We start from the raw sequence: 16,654 nt of genomic DNA on the forward strand, positions 1-16,654 counted from the left end.
AGCCGTAAAAAGAGGCTGTAGCTAATATATGTCGTTTCTTCATCATTGCTCTTTGTCTTCTCCCATGTTTTACAACGTTTTTCAGCGTGGTCCCGTCTAAGTCCCTCTCATTTTTCCCTCTCAATGGAAAGAATCATCTTGGTTTGTTGTTTGGCATTGTTGCAGGTGGAGCTGGAGGTCACGCTGCCAGGAGAAGGCAAGGACAGGATATTTAAGGTGGCAATCAAGTGGATGTCCTGTGTGAGTTTGCAGGCTTTACACGATGCTCTTTCTGGCCGGCTTCCGAGCGTCCCGTTTGAAACCATCCAGGCTCTGGATGTGGTGATGAGGCACTTGCCTTCCATGAGGTAAGCAGCAGACACTGGCATGGTTTAGAAAATTTGCCTTATTGCTTAGGAAATTGCCTTAAGGCTTAGGAAATTTGTCTGAATCACTTTAGCAGCTGCTTTGAGTAGGTGGACACAGATCAACCCAAATAATAGCTACCTAGTGGGGCCAGGCAAGACGCAGTATGGCACTTTTCTGCTCATCAGGAGGAGGGAATAGCCTCAAGCCTGGATACAAGTCCCTTTCCTCACTGATTTTCAGCCTCATTCCCTGCTGGTGTGCTCTCCGGGGTGCCCTCCCATCTCAGCAGCGCCCTGTTTCTCTCTGGGCCTCAGAGAAGGAAGCCCTCTGAGCTGAAAGTCCTCGGAGGCTGGGAGACGTGTAAGGGCAGGTTTAAAACTTGTTGCCCTATTCCTGTGTTTTCTTTGGCAGATGTTAATTGCTGATTTTGTATACCACTGTGCTAGAGAGACATTAGTGTCACAAGTACAGCTATTTTTCTAGCAGAAAAAAATTATCCTTCAAAATACTTTCCCAAGCCAGTGGGATCTATGGCATTTGTAGTTAACGCGAGATGCTGCGTTTCTTTAAATCTGCTGCCATGAAAAGACTCGCTTAACAACACTGTTCAAATTAAATTCAGCTGGGAAGTAAAGAACAAAGCTTAATAGGGCTGAACTTCCCCATTTTAAAGGCCTAAAGAGAGACAATGAGAATTAAATTTACGCAAATATCTTTAAGCAGCCTTATATTGCGTTGACTTTATCCTCACATTAAGGATTAAAAAAAAATCTCTTCAGTCAGCTACTTCAGTCAGCTTTTACAGTAAATAAACCAGCCAAGACTAGTTATTCATGCATCTGTGGTCAGAGAAACATATTAGCACTGGTTTTGATTAGTTCGATATTAAATAAATTGTACCGAATTACCAGTGCAGTGATTTTGATGCGGCTGAAAGATGTGTCAGAAATACTTAGATCGGTTGTTCACCTGCACAAAGTTTCCATGGATTTTAGAGGAAGCCATGCACAAATATAGGGAGAGATTATTACTGTGCTGTTTTAATAGTAGAATTCTTTAATTATTCTCTTACTGAAGCATGTCTGAATTGTTAAGAGTACGAAAAAGTTATTAATACCCACTAATTCAACCCACGAAGTATATAAAGGGAGTATACTGAAAATAAATGTAAAAACCAACCTGACCAGTAGCCAATTGTTTAATATAACTAAATGGATTTTAAGAAGTATAACCTAGAGTCCTGACAGGGATTTCAGATTATTGTTTGAAACACTCATATTTCTGTGCTTTCAAGTAGGAATTTTTATTAGTTAAGTCTTTATTGCTGTTGTTGCTTACTGCTTTAATTTTACGATCTGAATTTATTTTATTTCAGATATACTCCTGTGGGGCGATCTTTTTTTACAGCATCAGAAGGGTGCTCAAATCCCTTAGGCGGTGGCAGAGAGGTTTGGTTTGGGTTCCATCAATCAGTCAGACCTTCCTTATGGAAAATGATGTTAAATATTGATGGTAGGTCCTGCACAAATTCCTTCTTCCTCCTTTTCTCTCTTTCAATGGGAAGGCCAAACTCTTATTCCCTCTGTTGGGTTTCTTTTAAAATTTCCTCAGTATTTTTGTAATACAACCTTACTGTTTTTGTCTACAGTATCTGCAACTGCATTTTACAAAGCACAGCCAGTTATTGAGTTTGTATGTGAAGTTTTGGACTTCAAAAGTATTGAAGAACAACAAAAACCTCTGACAGATTCCCAAAGGGTAAAGTTTACCAAAGAAATAAAAGGTAATAATTATATGTAAAACTGTTTTATTCTGTCTACTGATAGATTATCAACACATATTCAAAAGATTTTCCTTAGCAGTTGACTATTTGGGAGACAGATTATCATAATGAACAGTGAACATGCTTTTTGAGCAAACTAAGGGGAAAGAAACATTTTATTGCTTGCATATGTTTCAAGACTTTGACAGAGTTTCTTGAACTACAAGAAAAATCGGGTCAGTTCAGAAAAGTCTATGGCTTCAGATGTGATTCAGTCGTGCGAAAGGTTAAGTGAGTTTTTTGTTTCATTTATTTTTGAAGCAGGAACATTTAGAGCTTGGGTATGTATAAGTAAATTATCATACATTTGAGAATATTCGGTAACTATACATGCATGTGCAGGTAGAGTAATTTCAATTAGCTTTGCCCTTCATGAAGGTGCTGCAGTGAATCCATGAAGATGACAGATTTTAGTCTCTAAGTGTTGGGATGAACTCTTATCCTAACAGCAGATGGATCATAACTTAATTACTGAGATCAGTTACTGGCTTGTATAAGCTTTTCCTCCTCCTTTAGGCGTAGGTTCTCTTGACATACCTTCCTTTTATCGTGCCTCACCACCACCCAGTCACTTGATCAAGTGTCAGGTCAAAGTTACTTGTGCGTGTAGACGTCTGAGAGCATCTCAGTGCAGAGGAGCTGAGATCCTTTCAGTTTGTGCAGCAGCATCCCTTATTATGTCAGTCTACCTAAAAAAAGAAGTTGCCTTCTCAAATGAATTTTGCTTTTTCACCCTGTATTTAGAACTTAAATATTACTTTATGCTTTGCTCTTCTTAAAGTAGTTGCATCTCTAGAGTAAATGCAAGTTACAATTAGACGTGTGGAAGTGTTGCGTTATTTTCTGTCTCTAATCCAGTCATTTCAAGTTGTTTGTAGAGACTGGGATTTCAGTTTTCTTGTTTTTTGTTGTGTGGGTTTTTTTTAATTACTGAGTCTCATTTTTTTTAGAGATTGCTGCTGTAAAGATTTTCATATTCCAGCTTTTACTAATAAATCGGCAACGTGTTTTTGCATACTTAAGTATAGTTCGTATGTGTAATTTCCTGGAAGTAAGTTACAGTTATTCAAATACGGAATGACTGAATCAAAGAGTAGGAGAGGGGAATCGTGCTGTTCGTGTTGTTTACTGAGTCCATACCCAGAATGTTTCTTCTGGAGAATCAGGCTCACTCTGTTGTGGTTTAACCTGGCAGGCGCTAAGCACCACACAGCTGTTCCTTCACTCCCTCTCATGTGGGATGGAGGAGAGAACTGGAAAAAAGTGACTTGAGATAAAAAAAAAAAAAAAAGTGGCTTGAGATAAAGGCAGTTTAATAGGAAAGAAAAGGGAGGAGAGGAAAAAAAAAAGAATAAACAAAACAAGTGACACATAACATACACCACCTGCTGACCCGTGCACAACCCCTCCCTGAGCAGCGGCAGCCCTCCACCCCAGCCATCTCCGCCCAGTTTTTTTATTGCTCAGCATAACGGTGTGTGGTGTGGGACATCCCTTTGGTCAGCCTGGGCCAGCTGTCCTGCTTCTGTCCCCTAGCAGCTCCCTGTGCACCCCCAGCCCCTCTCTGGCAGGGCAGTGTGTGAGAAGCTGAAAAGCCCTTGAGTTATTAGTGTGAGCACTGCTCTGCAATAATTAAACCCAGTTATCAGCATTATTCTCATCCTAAATCCAAAACACAGCACCATACCAGGCACTACGAAGAAAATTAACACTACCTCAGATGAAACCAGGACACCTTCCTTCATGATATGCTAGTTAAAAAGTAAGTTAGGCAAGAAAAACAGGCTGCATAAATCTGTTTTGTGGGGAAAGCAGCTTTAGGTCTTCTTTATTTCCACAAAATGGCTACGAAATCATCTTCAAAGCATGTATTTGCCCAATGAGAAGTTTGCAAGAAAAGTATAAATAAAATGAGTTTGTACCATTCGTAAGTGTTCTGGAAAAATAGCTAGCAATTCAGCACCTGGCTATTACTGTTATTCTTTTCTGTGAGGATTTTCAGTCATCAGGAAGTAATAGTTATCTCAAATTTGCAGCAAAACTAGTTGTAAATTGGGGTACTGCAGTCAGTTGATCTCTTGATTAAACTGCTGCAATGCAGACTTCACAGATCCTTTTGAAAACTTGCTATTTATTGATGGTTTCATAATAGATAGCACTTTGAGCCCTAGCAAATTACGTGGGAAGATGAGTTTGTTTGGCAAGCGAGTGCCTTTGACAGATAGGGTAAATATGCGGTGTTACTCAGCAGCAGCATGAGTTTATGCACGTGTGCAGATATAGATGGAATTTGTATTTACAGCCCCCTCTTTCCTATTCCCACACCTCCAACTTCCTAACTCTGATTGTCCACCTACACCTGTTTCTGTCTGAACATGCAAGTAATACAAATAAAAATGCTGTATCCAAGCTTATATGGGATTGTAGTGGTAGATCCGAAATATTTCTGTGCAGGTAGCAATTTTGTGCTGATTTGGGGTGGGTAATTTATTCTTTAGGGATGCACAGAGCAAGGAGGGTTCCACTGTTACGGTGAGCTTTCTCTAAAAGTTGCTGGCTTTCAGGTAGGCTTAGTTTTCTGTGCAACTGGGGATTGCAACAGATGTTTGTCTTCAGTAAGAATAAAGCCCAGCAGCCTCATTCTCATGGGCTCCTGCAGGCTGTGTAGGTGTCTTTTGTTTCCAGATTCATTAGGTCAGGGCTGGTTGTGCTAGCTGGAGGTCCCGCAGACACTGTGTGTTTAGACACAGAGTATAAACAAGCCTTTCATTTCATGCCCTTTTTGTCCTTCCACCATCCCTGGCTTCCTTAGAAGTACAGAACTAGAATTAATTGAGTATGTCCAGCTTTGTCTTTCAAGTCTTGGGCCTTTAAGGTTTTGCCTTGTACCTAAAAGTCTTTGTTGAACTTTGGCTGAAGGTCAGGGTTTTCGAATTTTAAAACTAGAAAATGTTTGAGTTCTACCTGAGATAGGTATCTTCAGTGCTCTAAGAACACGCTAACCACTGATTAGCTCTACTACACAGAGTAGTCTTGTTTAGTAGCTGGGCGGGCTGACACCTTGTTTTTAAAGAAATGGTGATACGGGTTTTCCAATTTTTAGGTCTGAAGGTGGAGATAACACACTGTGGACAAATGAAAAGAAAATACAGAGTGTGCAACGTCACCAGACGACCAGCAAGTCACCAAACGTAAAGTATTTTGCTTCTTAAGCATATGTTTAACTTCATGCTGGAAGAGTGACTTCCTTACTAAGCTAGGGAAAGTTATCTTGCAGAATGGCACTTTTCTTTGCTCAATACATTTAAAATACACCTCAAAGTATTTTCCCAATTTTGTTGTTCCTTTTGTTCTATTTTTATGCTATAATGAAATTCATAACATTTGAACTAGTCTTTTCATTTTAGATCTGTTTTTTTTTTTCTTTTTCCTTCACGGATTTCTTCAGCATTAGGACCGAACACCCTATTGGTAGCATAATGCTTCCCAGAGCTGTTAAGCAGAGAAGTGAAGGCAACTGGGATAAGGTTCCTAATCCTGCTTATTGCCAATCCATTTTTAGCCTGGAAAAATATTCATTTATAATCACTGTTGAAGGTTTTGCAGGCAGCTTAAATAGGCAGGTATTTTACCCATTTTTAAGAAAGCAGTATGAGAAACAAAGCTGCTACCAGCTTTTTGTTTTTCTTCAAGAAAATAACTCATTGATATTTAAATACAGTATTTAATTGACTTCATTTCCTACTCTTTCAATGACACGTTATATTAATGAAAGGACTGTTTGTGCCAGCTTGATATAAGCCTATGCAAATGTGTCTGCATATGTGGTAATATATTTGTAATACAAAGAGAAGTGCATTAGTGGAAACAATAGTTGGCTTTGTGTGCCTCACAATAAGCTTACAATCTTCTGTGCACGGCACGTCCTGAAATATAGTATTGCAGGTATCACAAACAAGCAAAAAACATTAGCTTTTGCCTCCAAGTACCCATTCTTAGGAAACAATCTGTAGCTTCAGGTGTCGAGAAAGTTACAGAAACAGCCTTCTGTGGTACTACTGGGAGACACACGGTAGTGGCTGTGATGGACTCCTAATTGCAGAAGTACGCTTACATCGTTTAAACAAGAGAGTTTAAATCTCCAGCGAGTGTAACTTGTGCCAAGAAGTGTATTGAGCAAGTGTGGGAAAGTAGTTTGCGTGAAGTAACGGCTTGTTTTCATGTTTGATTTCCAATAGATTCCCGCTTCAGCAGGAGAATGGACAAACAGTTGAATGCACTGTAGCTCAGTATTTTAAGGATAGGCACAAATTAGTTTTACGCTATCCTCACCTCCCATGTTTACAAGTTGGACAGGAGCAGAAGCACACGTACCTTCCTCTGGAGGCAAGTAAACTTTTAGATAATACTGTATTCCGGGAGTGGGGGAAGGCGGGCAGAGGGAAAAAAAAAGAACTGCTGTCAAAATTATGAGTAGCCAACTTAGAAATGTTGTTGTTTTTCTTCCTGCTGCTTTACACACAGTTGCATTTTGTTTTTTAACTAGCTTTGTGTGCGGGTATTTTAGGTGTGCAACATAGTGGCAGGACAAAGATGCATTAAAAAACTCACTGACAATCAAACTTCCACTATGATTCGAGCAACTGCCAGATCAGCACCTGACCGTCAGGAAGAGATTAGCAAATTGGTAAGTGTTCTGTCAAAGTTGAGTCGAGTGCAGCAGAGGATTTATTTTTTCTCTTACCATTGGCAGGTACTAAGTTGCTTGTGCACTGCACACAGGTTGTAAACTTGTTTTTCTAAATATTAACCATTAAGAAATGCATTCTCTCAACAGGTTTAAGGGTGGTTGTTTGGGTTTTGGTACTTTATTTTGAATTTGGAGGCATCCATGTATCCAGGAAGAATTAACTGAGGCTCTGAATGCTTGACTTCACCCATATATAGGGGATATATGCCCAAATACAGATATATCAGAAAAGTTATCACCTTTCCTGAAAAGGACCTCTTTTTCTTCAAGTAATATCTCAATCCTTTTAATTTCAGATGCGGAGTGCAAGTTTCAATACTGACCCTTATGTTCGTGAATTTGGGATAATGGTCAAGGATGAAATGACAGATGTGACTGGTAGAGTCCTACAGCCTCCCTCAATCCTCTATGGAGGCAGGGTATGTTAAACATACGCTGTACAATTATCTGTGATTGCTTTGATTACTAGCTGTGATAATTTTTGTAATATGCTCGCTTCAAATGAATGATGTTGGGCATAACGGGATAAAATCATCGTAGGTATAATATTTTGCACTTAAATACTATTTTTAGAAGTCCTTCAATTCAGTGTGTGTGTGTGTTGTGTGTGGCAATGCTTTCTTTGGCTCTCCCTTTTTCTTTCTGAAAATAAAGCTAGGGTAAAATGCATTTGCATAAACCAGAGGAAGATGTTTGCAAGCTGTTTTTTTCTTTGACACGCTGTTTTACTGGGTGTTGCAAGAAGAAACCTGCAAGTAGTGGTTCAAACCCGCATGTATTGAAAAGAACACAGATAAGGAATGGTAATAACTGAAGTTATTTTTGCCTCCCTCACTAAAGCTAAACTTCTGGGTGGTTTTGAGTGTTCTGAGTGACGCAGCTCTGTTTAGGATGACTATATTAAGGTATTTTCTCTCTCTCTCAGCACGTTACTCTCTAGAGACTCCTCTTCCTGTTGCAGTATTTATTTGCAGATTTTTCTTTACAATGGGTTCTCAGATGGCCTCTTTCTGACAGTCGTCCTACTTTATTGTCTTTCAAAAAAAAAAAGCTTAAAAGTAGCATTTTCTATCAATTATATAGCATCTTGTTTTTCTGGATGATGAAAACCTTGATGTTTAGGATGACTTAATTTGTGGAGGCTTCTGATGAACATTTCCTACATCATGCATCACCGGCTGCAGATAATTCTGTTCCAGTGCACTGTTACCTGCCATAAACCTGAAATGGGCAAGGATCTCATGCCTTCTACCTAATGCTCTTCAGTCAAAATCAGACAGATTAGCTCAAACCTTCCTTCAGTGTCAGGTTAAGGTAACCCAGCTGCCTTTGGCTGATCTTGATGAAGGACAGTGCTCTTAGGAACTACTCTGGCGCAAGAACAGAGGGGGAAGACAATGGCAGATGAATGATGAAGAGTCAGAGTGGGGGAGGTGCTGCTTTCAGCAAATAAAATTCTTTGCAAAATGAATCATCAGATTTGTGTGTGTGTCTTGAAAAAAGTTTGGCCTTGTCTGCTTAATGAGAAGGCAGACGTCGTGGTAGCTTGTCTAAAACATCTACTAGATACTGACACTTATTAAGGTAATTAATGTTACCAGAATTAGTTTGTTGTCTTGTATCCATTATCCTCCATCCCTAATGGAGATAATCCATCACAGTAATATCCACTTGATGGGAGAAAATGGTTGCAGAGGTCAGAGTTCAGTAACTAGTCATCATTTGTCATCTCTTTTAGGTCTTTTCTAGAGTTGAGTTGACACTGAACCACTATTTTCCTCTACTTAGTGATAAAATACTGATAGCAGTTGGATCAAGTCACTCTTGGAAAGTTCACCCAGCAATTGTAAAGTTACTGTAGGAATATAAATTCCTGTTGATTTATATACCAACTGATGGTATCTGTCTTAATATCCATATGTAATTTCCGACTGTTGCTGATTTATCTAACCAAAGAAAACCATAAGCAGTAGAAATGAACAATGCCTGCTTGATTTTTTTACAAGCTTTACTTTTCACCAGCCTAGCCAGCTGTCTTGTTAAAGTGATAGAATGATCTTTATAAGGTAGGATAGATGTTTAAACAGTAGAGAAGGACCTCAGACTATAAATAGTCTGCGGGTTGGAGGGAAGCGGAAACAACTGATCTTTGTTAGCGTGAATCATTCTCTACATTAGTGTTACTTTTTCTTTTCTTTCCACTTCCAGAACAAAGCAATTGCTACCCCAGTTCAAGGAGTTTGGGACATGAGGAATAAACAGTTTCACACTGGAATTGAAATAAAGGTTTGGGCAATTGCTTGCTTTGCTCCCCAGCGCCAATGCACTGAAGTTCATCTTAAGTAAGTGTGCTGCATAAGATGATGATTTTATTACTTACATGTATGGAAATATCACAGTTTAATTTATTTAGAATATATAGTTTGTTTAACACGTGGCAGTACATCTTTAACAGTGCTTTTTGAAGTTTTCTCTCTTAGTGTTTTGAATGATGACAATGTGATTTCACTGTTGGCGTGATGAAATCCTCAAAATCACACTTAGCAAAACCAACGCACATTGAATGGCTAGGTTCCTACCACAGTGAGGCCTTAAGATTGAGTTTAAGATGATGAAAGTGATTTAATGAAGGGTGTTCAGGACTGAGTATTTGTCAGGACCGAAAGCTAGCTACATTGTCTTAGTTTTTTTCCTGGTTTTAATGGAGGAATTTGTGCAGAACTCATTCGAAGGAACATTTTAACATTCAACATCTGAATTAACTGCTTGGGTGTCGTTTCCCTTTGTCACAAACAAATGGAAGACTTGTTAAAAGTGACCTCAGCCGTTCTTAGATCAAGGAACGCGTGCATGCCTGTGGAGGAGGATTTGCCTAAGTCTTTTGTACGCTTTCCCTTCGTGCACGGGCAAGTGTGGCTCGTAGCTGCCCTGGCAGGTGACTCAGCTGCTCTTTGTCAGGTGAATGCAGGGCCGTGGTTATTCATCGCAGCGGTATTCCCATAACAAGGTTCTTTTGGCTAATTTGCCAAATAGCTTGGGAACGTTTCCCTAACAAGTGGTGAGAAAACCGTGGAAATGTTACCTTTTAGTTCACATCCTATTTTTTAAAGCTAAGGAGTTGTTTTTTTCCCAGGCATGTGGCAGGAACTAAGCTGCCAGCAGATTTTCCCTTACACACTGTTGCTTCTAGTGGAACTCGTGCATAGGAGAACTCAGTTTTTGGGAGGGTATGAGACAGATTAGAGGGATTGGCAGGTTATCAAGATTATTACAGTTCAGATGGAGTTTGTCCTTGTTGTGAAAGGAATTTCCTTCATACTGGGAAAGTGGCTGCATCCAGTTGCATCTTGTTACATCTTCAGTTAATTGGAACACAACTGCTGTAGATCCATCAGAATAAACACCTTTGAAAACCCTAAAGTCTTCAAAATCATCCTGTTTTTGCCTTTTGGGAACGGTGAGTGCGCCTTTCGTCTCAGGCACTGTACCTGCAGACAGAATTCTAAAATGAAAGGCTCAAAACCTGCAGCAGTGCAGACTTGCATGTTCTGCCACTGACTGCTTAGAGTGGCAAATACTTGTTTTGCCAGGGAAAATGCTTAACGTGCATATTTTCTGCAAGAAGTCACAAGCTGCAGGGCTGAACCTCACACTCCTTTTATGATTCATGGGACTAGCAACGGGCTTGGAGAAAATCTTCGTGCTCTCTGTGGGCAAGACAGTGGTATCTGGCACCTCTTGGTGAAGGGGAGCAAGTTGTTAGGCACCTCTGGAGACATCCAGTCCAAAATAATAAAGGTGGCTTTGTTGGTGTTGATGTCGGTTAGCCTTTGCTACCTAGGATCATGTGTTACCAGTGCTTCAGCACGGAACGGACAGTCAGACCAGGTTACAGCTGCTCTGAAGAAAAATGATAGAAGCACACATAGTATGGCGGTTGGTCTCTCAGCACCAAACTCTCTGCTCTGCAGATCTGCAGTGTCACCTCACTGCTTGCTCGTCTTGCCTTTGTTTGTGGTACTTAGACTGTTGGCTCCAGGCATCAAACTAGGACGAGCTCGGACTTTGAACACGAATTCCAGACTCAGTGTGCTTTACAGAGCCCTGTACTCCCACACTGAAGTGCTTTCTGTTGTCTTGCTTGCAAGAGGCACAGTAAAAAAACTTGGAGAAGGTTTGTCTTCACCTCCAGGGTACACCATTTCTCTGGTGGTCTAGCAAGGTGGTTTTTTGTGTGTTATTATTGATGTTAGATTAATTCTCTGAGATGCAATTGCTGGTAAATTCTGTTGGTCGTTTTTCTTACCAGCACCAAAAAAAAAAAAAAAACAAACAAGTTCCTGTCACTTTTATAGTGATACACACGAGTTTGGTAGAGCGGGCTATCTGAGCTATCATCCTTGTAGTCTGTTTTGCAAAAAGCAGCTCATGCTCTTTCTCCCACAGAAAGTTCAAATACTGTGGAATAACTCATTTGCTTTGGAAGTCAAGTTTTCAGTAATGGCACACAGTCTACACAGCATATTTCCTTATCTTCCCCTATCTTTCCTTCAGTGACTGTGTAGGCACGGTAAACTAAAGATGCGCTTGGGTTAAATTCCTAAATATTTTGGACAGTAAAGCTCTGCAAGTCTAGGGACCACTCCATCAAAAATGAGAACAAAAGTTTTTTTCTAGCTGAGAATCTAATGCATTTCCGTCCTTGTAGGTCCTTTACGGAACAACTGAGGAAGATTTCCAGAGATGCAGGAATGCCAATCCAAGGGCAGCCGTGCTTCTGTAAATATGCCCAGGGAGCCGACAGCGTGGAGCCCATGTTCAGACATCTCAAGAACACTTACACCGGCCTGCAGCTTGTTGTAGTGATTTTGCCAGGAAAAACGCCAGTCTATGGTCAGTAAGCCAAACCCGTGAGCATGTTCTAGTCACAATTTCATGTAATTTTTTCTAAGCATTTGAAAAACAAATTTAATTCTGGTTTAATTGTATAAATTCAATTTAGAAATAGGCTATAAATTAAATTTATTCCTCTTCTTGTGCTGCCTGATGTTTTATATTAATGCTTTAATTCACTTCATTATTTTTGGCTATGCTTTTAATTTGCTTTTGCATGTTCATCCCGTTGGTTGCATTTGAGATGCGTTTTTGTGAGTGAGAAAGCTAAAATCGGGGCTTTTGTGAAATTGATTAAAGTGTTATGTTGTGGATTAAAATGTACTTAGCGTAATTGGCGTGCTAAAAGTTCCAAGTGGTTGAAGTAACGAACTCAGAAGCTGTGTAGCTTTTAGGATGTCTTTGCTTACTCATGCCATCAGCCTTTGGCAAAAGAAGTTGAATGAAGTAGAAAATTTCTGCCCTGTGGATTTTTCCTATTTCAATTTGTAACCCTTGAAACACGAGGGCACAAAACTTCAATTGATTTTTGGAACCAGATTGACAACAGGAGCATTTTACATAGCACATACACGTAAGTTTTAATGTTTGAGATAAACCACGCATCTTGTTTTTAAGTAGCTCTTCCTATACACAGGACTGCTCTTTTTGCTGTCCTGCCTTCCTCCGTTTCTCACTTACCCTGCCTAATTGCAGCACCGTCCACTGTTTTTCTCCCATAACTTCAAGGACTCTCGTTTCTCACAGCCCTGATCTACCAAGCAGCTGCAGATTTGTTTTCCCCAAGCCATCTCTCACCAATTTAATACAGTAGAAAATAGGTTCCTAATTCTTTCTTTTCCCAAGAGTATCTGATACAAACTGAAAAGTGAGAGTTAAAAAAAAAAAAAGCTTCCACAAAATAATGCTTATTTTTTTCTTTTTTAGTTCAGCCTTGCAAAGAAAGCTGTTTGTCTCTAGGTTGTTCGGTACAAATCCAGGGCAAAATGACATCTTGCAGTTTTCTTGCTTGGCATTAAGAGGGGATTCTTTCCTCCTTCTAGCTACTGAGAGGATGTGGTATCACTCTCATCTGCTTTCCTTCTCATTATCTTCAATTACGGTTCTCTCTGCGCCCTCTAATTATCTCTTATTTTCTCCCTGTGCTCTTCCATCCTCTTGCACGTCTATACACACAGTCTTGTCTCCTTCTCTCCCCCTGCTCCTCAGAAAGTCTCTTTCCCTCTCCCGATGCCAAATGGTGTTGCATCTTCTCCAAGAGTAGTATTGATTCTATTCCTTTGGGATAAATGAATATCTGCTGTCTTGGAGCCTACGTTTCTTCTCCTGAGTGTAAGATTGCAGTTCCCTTAAAGCCTTTAAGTCTCAGTTTTGCTGTTAACAATAGGATTCATTTTAACCTTTGAAGAGTGTGGCTCTTAATGAGTTTATTTTGGAGCTTTTATGGGCCCTCCTTTGCTAAAATGGCTGCTTTTTATGCAAGTCAGGGCTAAAGCTAATGAACTGATAAACTGGAAGGACGTGACCATGATTGTCTCAATGTTATTTAGCACGCTAATACTCATTTTGTGTTACTAGTCCAGTGTTTAATAATAAAACTGCTCATCATCCTAATATTACCCATGTTACCTGACTTCATTAGCCAAAGATTCTTCCGTGCTGCTAAAACACTATAATTCTGAAATTACAATTAGTCTCATTTAAAATAATTTGTAGTTAAAATAAGCCAGCAGTGCCTTTAGTTATGTCTAGGACTGAGGTACTGTGTTGTCAGCTGATGGGAGCAGTACAGAACTGGGAGCAGGATTTTTGGAGAGCAGAGGAGGGAATTAAGTTTTTTTTCATTTTTTCTCTTTAAACAACCATTTTACTAAAACTCTAGGTGTCACTGAGTCAATGTCTCCTACATTATTTGATTTGTGATACACAAATATATATATATATATTTTTTTTCTTTGTTTTGCAGCGGAGGTGAAGCGTGTTGGTGACACCGTGCTGGGAATGGCAACGCAGTGTGTTCAGATGAAAAACGTGCAGAGAACAACACCGCAAACTCTGTCCAACCTTTGCTTAAAAATAAACGTCAAATTAGGAGGTGTAAATAATATTTTACTGCCACAGGGAAGGTAAGACATCTTTCACAGAGGAAGAGGGTATTGTATGGTTAAAAAAAAAAAAAACATATATAAGATAACTAAGTGCTTTTTTCAATAGTCAATAGCACTGTAATTTAAGTGAGTCTTTAGTCAGACTGTATCTTTTGGCTTCAAATGCAGTCTTGCAAAAGCTGGGTTACAGAGATTGTAGAGGAATACCTACTCCAGTTGAAATTTATTCAAAAAAATATATATATTGCAATCTGACCATTGAAATACACAGCTTTCATTTGAATTGAAAAAAAAAAAAAGCATAATATTTTGTTTGTTTTGAATTTTCAAACAAATAGAAATCGTCTTAAATAATAGTGCCATTTCCTTTACAGTTTAATTGTGGTCAAGATTCTTTATTTTGTTGTACATCTCAACTTCAACAGACATCTAAAAAAACAGAAGTTGGGAGCAAGGAACTAATTTATTTCCAGGGTTCACCTTGCAATTTCTTATTAGTATTACAGTGAGAAGCTTTAGTTCTGTAAACACACACAGACACACTTAGTAAGAGTAACTTTAATCAAAATGAACAATTGGGTTTCTACTTCAGTGAAAACATGGCATTTTTTACAAACATTGCATTTCAAGTTACGGAGAGCCCACGGAGTAGCCTGCTACATCATTCTTGGGACCCTGTATCAAAGAAGCAAACACTGTTTTGTGTAGATAAGCAAATTTTCACTTCATATTTAGGCTAGTCAGAGGGCAGCTGCTGAAAAATAATCCAAAAAGTATCTGGGGGGGGGAGAGAAGGGGGCACATTATGAGAAGGGATGGGATATATGTTTTGTTTATCTTGTCAAATTGTGTTTATTGCACTAAATATATGAAGCCTTGGCAGCATGGACTCTCAATCAACCACTATTAAAGCAACAGAGAATCTTTGTATTATGGAGAATGCATTTTAAAAGGCACAGTGTTTTTTAGAGCAGAGTTAAGATAATGCAGTGGAAACAAAACAGAGCTGCACAACATATAAGTAGGCTTCATAAACAAATTCTCTGTTAAGTGCATGTGTTAACAGCAATAATAAGGCCAGAAAGTTGAATTCTGCTCCTCGTACCAATAAACTGTGCATTCATGAAAATGGAGTTAAATAAAGGGGAAAAGGCAAAGCAGCACAAATGTACACAGTGCCTAGATGCTCCAGAAAAGCATCTTTTTGGAGTATTTGGAACAGAAACGATTCCATAATTATTTTCTGTTGGTTGCAGGGGCAGGAATAGAACAGTTCTTTCTATAATAGAACAATTCTTTAATTGCATTGTAGGTTACATTGTTATAATTGCCTTCAAATTCCTTTTTAGAGAAGGTCTGAGAACAGTTGAGTCTGTCAACCTGCCTAACCATTCCTTCATACATCCACAAGCACCGAAAGTACTGGTGGCCTGAAGTCTCCCATTTAAAATCCTTTTGTTAAGGAACAGAGCTGAAGCTTCATGTTTCGAGCACAGTGTTTTGGAGTTTTACTTCTGAGGCAGCAGACTAATACCTTAAGGGTTTAATTAATCTTTGAAGCACAGCTTAAACGTTCTAGTTTTAAAGCAATACCTCTGATAACCACATTTTTCCTTACCAGTGCTGTCTTTTCATTTGGAAACAAAATCATAAGCTTTTGCATGTGTGCAGTTGTTTAAGTTTCTTAGATGCTATCTGATGCTGAAGAAGCAACTTCTAGTCCTTCTCTGCGGTTCGATTAATAGAGGTGGTGACTCTACAAGTTAGAAAAATCTTTTTTTTCTCATTTTGAATGAAAACGAACCAGCAGTTATGCTTTAAAAATACGCCCAAGTACTTTGTTTGTAGCATGAGAACCCCGATCAGGACCAAGCACCATCTCATTACTTGTGACCATCTCTGATTAAGTTGAAATTGTTGACTAATTCACGGCAAGAGAATAGAGTGCCATTTAGTTGGCTTCTAATGTGCTTTATTAGGCTTAAGCCATGCTGCTTTTACAAACTTGCTTTCTCTTCACCAGACCGCCAGTATTTCAACAGCCTGTCATATTCCTTGGTGCAGATGTAACTCATCCTCCAGCTGGAGATGGGAAAAAGCCTTCCATTGCTGCAGTGAGTAAATGGTGTAGTTATCTTGAACCCCTGCTTTCTCCCACTGCTCAGTTCTGAAGCATTTATTACTTGCAATTCTTCAGTGGTCTATTTCTTCTGATTGCCTAGCATTACAAATTATTTTTCTGCAGAATTTAATGAAACTTCGGAGAGAAGGCTGATGCTAATTACTTAAATGTGTGTATTGCTTTGTAAAATGCCCAAGCTGCTAATGCACAGAGGAGCTTTTCTATTAGCTGAGATTTATCAACCTGTAATAAGCTGGTGTGTGTCTAAATCTGCTTTTTAAGATCTTTTAAATCTGCAGTTAAGAATGTTAAGAATTTATCCATTGTTGAATAGGAATTTGAGAGCTTCACTTGTGTTTTTTTGGGGGGGATTCAAGCTTTCTGATGACACTCATTGTGCAGTAATCTCCTTAAGTATAAGGAAGGGCATGACTTGCATTATGTCCAACACCTGTAATAGATGTTCTGGCTTACTTAATAATGAGAATCTTTGCAGGCAGTACGTGCAGTATTCATCTTAGACTTAACTCTGGTGCTAAATAAACAAATATCTGTTTTAAAAAGCTGCACACATGTCCTGGAAAGCCAGGTGGAGATGTGTTGTGATTTTT

General features: G+C 39.2%; 1 protein-coding gene across 6 annotated transcripts in view; it reads left to right on the forward strand.

The window, feature by feature from the left end:
• AGO2 (argonaute RISC catalytic component 2) overlaps positions 1-16,654 on the forward strand; it is a 58,793-nt gene that overhangs the window by 25,155 nt on the left and 16,984 nt on the right. For 3 of the 6 annotated variants that reach the window (XM_083827410.1, XM_083827414.1, XM_083827412.1), the window contains exons 4-14: positions 166-347; positions 1,724-1,860; positions 1,997-2,131; positions 5,274-5,361; positions 6,409-6,556; positions 6,738-6,857; positions 7,217-7,339; positions 9,129-9,262; positions 11,629-11,813; positions 13,780-13,939; positions 15,945-16,035. In XM_083827410.1, the coding sequence (XP_083683536.1) occupies positions 166-347; positions 1,724-1,860; positions 1,997-2,131; positions 5,274-5,361; positions 6,409-6,556; positions 6,738-6,857; positions 7,217-7,339; positions 9,129-9,262; positions 11,629-11,813; positions 13,780-13,939; positions 15,945-16,035 (1,503 nt within the window). Of the gene's footprint in view, positions 1-162; positions 348-1,723; positions 1,861-1,996; positions 2,132-5,273; positions 5,362-6,408; positions 6,557-6,737; positions 6,858-7,216; positions 7,340-9,128; positions 9,263-11,628; positions 11,814-13,779; positions 13,940-15,944; positions 16,036-16,654 lie in introns of all 6 variants that reach the window. The other 3 variants (XM_083827409.1, XM_083827411.1, XM_083827413.1) reach the window with 1 other exon arrangement.

The sequence above is a fragment of the Anser anser genome (genome assembly GCF_964211835.1).
Source record: "Anser anser genome assembly, chromosome: 2".
NCBI lineage: Eukaryota > Metazoa > Chordata > Aves > Anseriformes > Anatidae > Anser > Anser anser.